The 8,210-nt window shown below is 33.6% G+C and overlaps 1 protein-coding gene across 1 annotated transcript in view; it reads right to left on the bottom strand.

The window, feature by feature from the left end:
• Positions 1–3,896: 3,896 nt before the first annotated feature.
• Tmtc3 (transmembrane O-mannosyltransferase targeting cadherins 3) overlaps positions 3,897–8,210 on the bottom strand; it is a 34,777-nt gene continuing 30,463 nt past the window's right edge. The window contains exon 14 of the mRNA XM_090328357.1: positions 3,897–7,473. Within this exon, the coding sequence (XP_090184483.1) occupies positions 6,659–7,473 (815 nt within the window). The 3' untranslated portion in view covers positions 3,897–6,658. The remainder of the gene's footprint in view (positions 7,474–8,210) is intronic.

The following is an 8,210-nucleotide window of genomic DNA, read 5'->3' as shown; positions in this document are numbered from 1 at the left end:
CTCAGTACTTCACACAGTACATTAAAAACAAGAAAAACTTCCAAAGCTACCAGCACATGTTCATTGCGGCATTGCCATAGCTTAGCTATGGAACCAACCCAGATGCCCCTCAATAGATGAATGGATCAAGAAATTGTGTTTCCTATACACAATGGAAGTCTATTCTTCCATCAGAAAGAATGACATTGTCCCATTCATAAGGAACTGGAAAGACCTGGAAAAAAATATTAAGTGGAGTAAGCTAGATCCAAAGAAACAGGCTTCATGGTTTCTCTCATATGTAATGATTGGTTTATGTCTAAGATAGTCCTAGAGGAGGGGCACAATAGCTCAACAGCTGTGTGCATGTGACTATTAAGCAAAATGAACTCCAAGATATAGAAATAAGAGATTTTTCTTTGTTGTGGTTTGTAATGTACAACTGCAACATTTGTATGGCACTCATGCTTCCTACGTTGGTTGCACTGACAGTCGTCTTCTGAGCAAGAAAAACCTTCTTTGCATGAAACTGCATGACTACCTAACTCATGCTAAGCCAGCATGTTCACATTATTAACCTTCAGAATCTTTTCAAACTCCATATTAACTCCCTCATGAATCTGCCTTTTGCTGGTAGATACATCCCAATGGGTGCTCATCCGATCTCTTTGATCAATGTAGAGTTTACCCTGTATTTAATGGGAAGAATCATGTGGTCTTTTAGTTTTCAGTATATAATACATTTTCTGTTTGCCATGAACCCTAAATTCTGCCAGTTTCTTCCTTCCAGCACAAAGAACCAGCCAAATTTTCATTCTACATCATAATTTACAGTGTTCCAGAGAAAGGAGGTACTTAGAAATAACTTGGAATCTTCCCTCACCTGTTTTAATTTTTGTGGTTCCAATTCTTTTCTCAGCTCAATATACTTAAAACATGCTTTTCAATTTTTTTTTTTTTTGCCAGTCCTGGGCTTGAGCTCAGGGCCTGATCACTGTCCTTGGACTTTCTCAAGCCAAGAGTTCTACCGCTTGAGCCACAGCACCACTTCTGGCTTTTTTCTATGTATGTGGTACCAAGGAATCAAACCCGGGTCTTCGTGCATGCTAGGCAAGCACTCTACCACTAGGCCAAACTCCCAGCCATGCCTTTCAATTTATATTCTTTGGAGTTTTTTTTTTTTTTTTTTTTTTTGCTGTTATTCAATCCACACACATACTTTTTACCTTAAGGTCTTTCTGTCTAGCTTTAAATTCAAATTTGTTATATTAGAACTGATACTCCAGATTGATTTTGTCAGTCGCGAGGCTTGAACTCTGGGCCTGGGTGCTGTCCTTGAGCTTTTCTGCTCAAGGCTACCACCCTATCGCTGGAGCCACAGCCCCACTTTGTTTTCTAGTGCTTAATTGGAGATAAGAGTCTCACTGACTTTAGTGCCCTAGCTGGCTTTGAAGTGATCCTCAGATCTCAGACTCCTGAGTAGCTAGGATTACAGGCGTGAGCCACCGAAACAAGCTGCCAATTTTATTTTGACTCACAATATTTCTGGTGTACTTTTGATTACTGATTTATTTAACAAACATGTGAACGTTGTATTCTTAAATACAAAAAACATGGTTAAAACTGTTTTTGGGGTTTTTTTTTACATTTAACCCATCTACTTTCATTGCAACTTGCTATATTAGCCATTAAGTCTAATATTTATTATGGCTTATTTGCCTTTATTACAATAGCTCATCTGGTTTTCTTCTGATGGTTTAAAAGCTGTAATTTTTGGTACTACTTAGTTTTAACCTATGCCTCATAATCAAGTGTATTTATTTTGATGCCTTCAAATTCTTTCGTACAGGTGAACTATCAGCAAACTTTCCTTAATTCTTGGCCTTTCTGTTCCCTAGCCTTGAGATCATGTCAACTTGATTAAATTGAGAAACTTCTAAGAGAGCAGTAAAGCACACTTCTGCATGTCCATAATGGCATCCTCAGAGACTAAGAGATTGGACCCAAATGTAGATGGCACTGTCCCATGAAAAAACTGGGACTAAAGATCTGAAATTTACATATCTGTAACTACTGGCTTTTTGGAAACAGTTTAAGAGAGAACACTACTATTTAAGTAACAGGCAGACAAAAAAAAAAGACCGCAAATGAAACCAAATCAAATAAGGGAAAGTCATAGAACTGTAACGTAATTTGTAGACATTCCCACTGCTAGGAATTGATTTATGTCTCTATTGGACCTAGACCTGATGTTGGCTAACAGTCTAGTTACTTTGATTTTATTCCCAAAAGTCAGTCAACTGGCCTTCCAGACCCCATCAAAAACAGGACCCCGATCAGAGGGCTGCTTATCATTAAAAACATTGAGTTATTTCTACCTTTGTAGTTAGAAATTCCTGTCATTGAAGTAGCTCTCTCCACTGCCTGCAACTTTACATTTCAATAGTTCAAACTAAATTTTGAGATAGTTATAAAGATCTATCTATCATTCATACTGATCAGTTGATTTTCTCAGTAACATCAAAGCCTTAGAAGAGGAAAAATTTTAAAGTGGTTTCTGATCATAGACATATTAAAAAATGCAAACTACAGTGACTTTGGAAGTTTGTTTTATTCAAAGCATGAAGGTATCAGGTTCTTTTAGAATGTAAATGCTACCCAGTGACAGTAACAGAAATGTTTAAAAAAAAAAAAAAGAAAAAAAGTGTGCACTCCAAAAGAATGTTTGCCTGAGATCTAACCTTGAGAAAATCTAACAGCATAATTTCTTACGCTACCTATGATGCACAGCAAGGCAGTACAATTTTAAAGTACTTTTGTGTTCATGTATTCACTTTTAACAATCCTAAATATATTTTAGCTATGTAGGTACAAACATTAATATTTGACATCTAATAATTTGTTTGCTATGATTATTTCTGTTAGTACACATAAATCAAATCATGTGCATCAAATGTAGATTTAAAGTTTCATATTAATGTTAACTATGAGCATTACTTATTATGAACTAGAAGCTGTTCAAAACAATATTAATGCAAAAATATATTAATGCATAATATAAAATTTACTCCGAACTTACAGATGAGAAAATAGAGAACATACAGGTAAGTAACTTACCATATCTTCTATCAAAGGTGATAACATGGACTTGAACTTAGGTACATGCAGAAGTTAACTTTAATGAAGTCCTAAATTTGAATTAACACTTTTCTTAGACTAGCTTTAGTCACTAATAGTTTAAAATGTATCACTGTAAGAACCTAACTTAGAATGTATGCCTTTGTCAGATTACTGCTAGTAATTTACATGCTGGTTGTTTTCTTCTTAGAATCACTTTTTTTTCTATTTCATAACTAAAAGGCAAATTGGGTTAAGACTTTAAAAAAGTATCCATTTATTACTGGGTATTTAGAAATATGGTACACATACACATCATAATATAAAATGCATACAATTTTAAGTCACTTTACGAACCCTTAATATGGATGGCTGACAGCTTCCAATACATAAAAATTTTGACTCAGTATCAGATATTGGGGAAAAGGTCATTTTAAACACCATTTAATCATGCAATTAGATTTTGTTTAAAAATAAATGACAAGTATATGGATATCTGAAGTATAAACTGACAGAAATCTGAAGTACTAGTATTTTCATTAAAGAATTTTTATTTTTGGGCAGTCCTGGGGCTTGAACTCAGGGCCTGAGCACTGTCCTTGGGCATTCTCAAGGCTAGCATTCCACCACTTGAGCCACAGCATCACTTCAGGCTTTTTCTGTGTATGTGGTACTAAGGATTTGAACCCAGGGCTTTGTGCATGCTAGGCAAGCACTCTACCTGTAGGCAATGTTCCCGGCCCCTCATTAAAGCATTTTTAAAGAAACATTCTATAACAACATGAAGTTGAGAGCTCAAATTATATACAATGAAAAGGCATGAGGCTTTATTAGAATAGTATAATTCATACATCAAATATTTACATTAATAGTAAACATAAAACTACAAAACAAGTTATTCTTTAAGTCAGTAATTTCAGAAAATTATTCAATGATATCTGGGCATGGAAATACATGTCCATAGTTCCCCAAAAAGAACATCCTCATTGGAATAACTACCGATGTTCCAAATTCTAGTGTTAATAAGGAATATAAATACACAAAGTAATTCAAGAAGCTTAATTCTACCTTTGGAGAAGTAGTCAAGGAGTAACATACCATCAGTCTTAGGGGATTGTCAAAACTTTGCTAGAACTCCTGGGGAGTAGATTTTGGAAAACTCTATCCATTTAACAGCACACAAACCTGCAATGGATTTTCTTCTCTAAATTTAGAGGACCATGAGTCAGTGAGCTAAGCTTTAATGTCCCCATATCTTCTCTCATCTGGGCATTGTTTGCAGATAATAAATTACACATAGCAAATGTGACTGAACTCAACCTTTCAGAAATAAATACTACTTCTCAGAACATAATTCCATAGTAGAAATTAGATCAAATGTTAACTAGGTTATATTACAAATTTCAAAAATTGACCTAGTGCTATTACTACATAATAGTAATGTGTACTTTCCATCATTTCAGTCATTTATTTAAAATTATTAAAGTATTACTCAAGCTTTTATTAGTATCTTCGGGACTAAAAAGATTTTCTTTTTGCTTTACTAAACTGATCTTCATGTGAAATTATAGCTATAGAGATCACTTAGAAACTTTTCCTCAAGATATACGGACAAAACGTAAGACTAACATAGTGTTCAAGTCATGGTATATGAGGTATTTTTCACCGTAAATCTGAAGTCACAAAGCCATAATCTATGAACTGAAATTAGATATTGCTTTGATGTTGAACAGAATCTCCTGGGCTAAGAATTAATACCCAGTGGTATCAGTGCATGCTTTAAACTACCTTAGACAAGAAAAAAAAAAATCTATGCCAGATCCTTTGGGAACCTCATAAGGGATGGGACTATAATGCAGACTATATTTCTTGTGACCTATTTATAAAATATTTCTTTAAAAAGATTACAGGAATATTATTCTAAGACTATATAATTAGAAAGGAGTTATCTCAAAGGAACTAAAAAAATAGTTTTTGAAGCTCTAGATAATTATAAATTAGTTATTATCCCAGAATACATTGAGCTTTAATGTTTTAAATTAAAACCAAGTTTATTGGGTATTACATTATGAAGCTCATTGAATATGTATTTTAACTCAAGGAAAACAATTAGATTTAAATTAGTAAGGCAGTTTGCATCTACTTTTAATCCAAGATACTTTTTAGGTTTAAAACCGCCACAACCACAAGACAGATTAACCCTATGTTAGGTTAGTAATCTTTATAACTGGATAGCAGGCCAAAAATGATCCAATTTTGTTTAAGCTATACAATATATGCACAATAGGAAACTTCTATAATTAAAATAGGTTTGAAATTTTTATGAATGTTCAGTAGTCAAAGTTAAGTATTCACTAAAAATATCTACCATAAGATATCAAGAATTTAGTGTTTAAACCAGGTGCCCTTGCTCATGCCTGTAATCCTGGCTACTCAGGAGGTTGAGATCAGAGGATCACTGTTCCAAGCCAGCCCAGACACTAAAGATAGGCAGATTCTTATCTCCAATTAACCACTAGAAAAGTGGAAGTGGGGCTGTGCTTCCAGGGGTAGAGCAATAGCCTTGAGCTGAATGGTTCCGGGTCAACGCCCAGGACCAGAGATCAAGCCCTGTGACTTACCCTATCCCCCACCCCCAAAAAAGAATTTAGTGTTTAAGAATAAACTATTACAACATTCTTTCTCAGTTAAGCAGAATTGAATGCAGTAGGTTATGTATATAAGAATGATTAAAATGTGACTTTGGAAAGAATATTTAAGTAAGACCAGATAAAGATGAGTTTTTACTTCTTAGTTAGAAATAAAAGTTCGGGGAATGAAAGCTTCAAAGAACAGTCATGATCATGTACCTCAATTTATAATCCTCTCAATGCAAAAAAGAAACAGTATTTGTGAGCACCATTAGAAATGTGTTATGTGTCTGTGTAAAACTTTACCTGCTAAAATTTGCATTTTTGAGTATAGATTAGGACAAGCATGGAATTATGAAAGATACATTCTTACACTGTCATGATTATTTTAGAATGTTTTATCCAGAATTCTCTCCACAAACCATCTAGAGAATACATTATAAAGAAATTAATATTCCTTCATAGTGCAAACTCTCGCTTTCTCTAGAGGAATTATTAAGGAAAAGAAGAATGCATTCAATAACTGTTTTCAATCCATTGCTAGTATTCAAGAGGTAAAGGAAAAGTGAAGTTGGCTAATGGATTTAAAGAATAAACTAGTATGTTAGATGTGTGCTCAAGAGATTACCACTCAGGCCTCAAAAAAAAAAAAAAACCCTCCCTTTCATAGTAAGTTTCAAAATTATCACCTCTAATTTAACATTTCTGCAATATTCATATATTCTTCCAAATAAAAATCTTTTGGCGTGTCTTATATAATATGTATCCTACATTAGGACAGTTCTTTAATGATATCTTATTGAGATCCTATGTAGATATAGCTCACAATGGACTGCAGTGTCCTTGTTACTTCTGAAAGATCCCTGCACCAGCAATCACATGATATATTCTAAAGTTTTGTGATACTATTGTCACATGAGGAAAGAATGGTACTATTCTCCATTTAAAATACGTTCAATTTCTTCTAGTCTTTTTAAAGCAGCAACTCTTTTCTTCTCAATTTCTTTGATGTCTTTTGTTGTTTTGTGGGCGACTTCTTTGTCTGCATTTTTTACTAATTGTTTGTTAGATTTAGAACGACTTTTATTATCACTTGCTTTTATTATCTGTGCTGGTCTAGATTCACTTTCGATTGCTTTATGTTCAACTGGAATTTTGTCTGTTTCTTCTTCACCTGAAATCTTCCCAGCTGGGAATCCTGGCTGGTCTACAAAACCAGATGAGGAAATTTTATCCCTGACTATACTCAAGTGACGCTGAATATACTCCTCATGTGGTGCTAATGCCAATGTTTCAATCAGGCATTTTTCAGCTTTTAGTAAGTCTTTTTCCTCAAAATAAACAACACAAAGATTGTGTTTTCCTTGTACATTGTTTGGATCCATCTCCAAAATCTTTTCAAAACATTTTTTTGCTCCAAGTATATCTTTCTTTTGATTCATCAGTATGTCTCCTTTTAAAATAAGTCCCTTGATATGATCAGGGTAGTATTTGAGTAATTCTTCCAAAATGGGCAGTGCCTTTAATTCCTTTGCAGTTTGAGAATACAGAAGAGCAAGATTAAACAAAGCACTTCTGAAGTCAGCTTGTAATTTTATGGCTTTCTTCATCCAAATCTCTGCCTCAGTGTCTTTTTTGTCATCCATTGCAAGCATTCCCAAGTTGAAATACCCATTAGCATCTTGGGGCTCTTCATTGACATAGTTTAGAAGCCGTTTTCTAGCTTCAGGTCTGAGTTTAACTTCACCTAAGATTTTTTTTTTTAAAGAAAAAAAATTACCAAACGAATTAAACTTGATGATCCATTTTCAAGTATTTACTTAAGTTATATAAGCTAAAGCATTAAACACTAATTCCCATATATCAGTAAATAATTTTAAAGCCTGAGTTCATACAGAAAACAATTTATGTCAAACATTGAAGTGAGAAATCATTTCTTGTTTCAGAAAAGAAGAAATCTTATCAATCACAATTAAATATAGAAAACGAAGAGAAAGATGCACAAGATCTCCAAAACATACATTCAATCAGTGTTGGTTCTGTTAACATTATAACTTTATATACACTGTTATTAAACTTCTCTAGGTTAACTTCCTGAATTTTGTAGAAGTACATCATCTAGAATTTTCTAGATCTATGTAAGTAAAATACCTATCTAATTATATTAGTATATAAAAATCTGACTTTCTTGTAAGTCAGACCAAATATTTAGGTATACAATTATGGTTTGAAAAATAAAGTAAAATATTTAGGTAAGTTCTATTACAAACAAAATAATTTTCAAATACCATGTGGTATACTATTATGCTGGATAATGAGCAGACTTTCCAATTGTACAAAAACAGCAGTCTTTCTCTAAATTTATATACACACAAGAAACAGTTATTTAGTTTTGTATCATGTTTCCTAACCATCTAAACTGGTCTTCAAGGCACAGATTCCTTTCTCAGTTTGCCCAATGCTGGGATTATGGGTATGTGTGTG

The sequence above is a fragment of the Megascapheus bottae genome, chromosome 2 (genome assembly GCF_031878675.1).
Source record: "Megascapheus bottae isolate mThoBot1 chromosome 2, mThoBot2.hap1, whole genome shotgun sequence".
NCBI lineage: Eukaryota > Metazoa > Chordata > Mammalia > Rodentia > Geomyidae > Megascapheus > Megascapheus bottae.
Note: the sequence above shows the minus strand (reverse complement) of the source record. Positions and strands in the feature narration are given on the sequence as shown.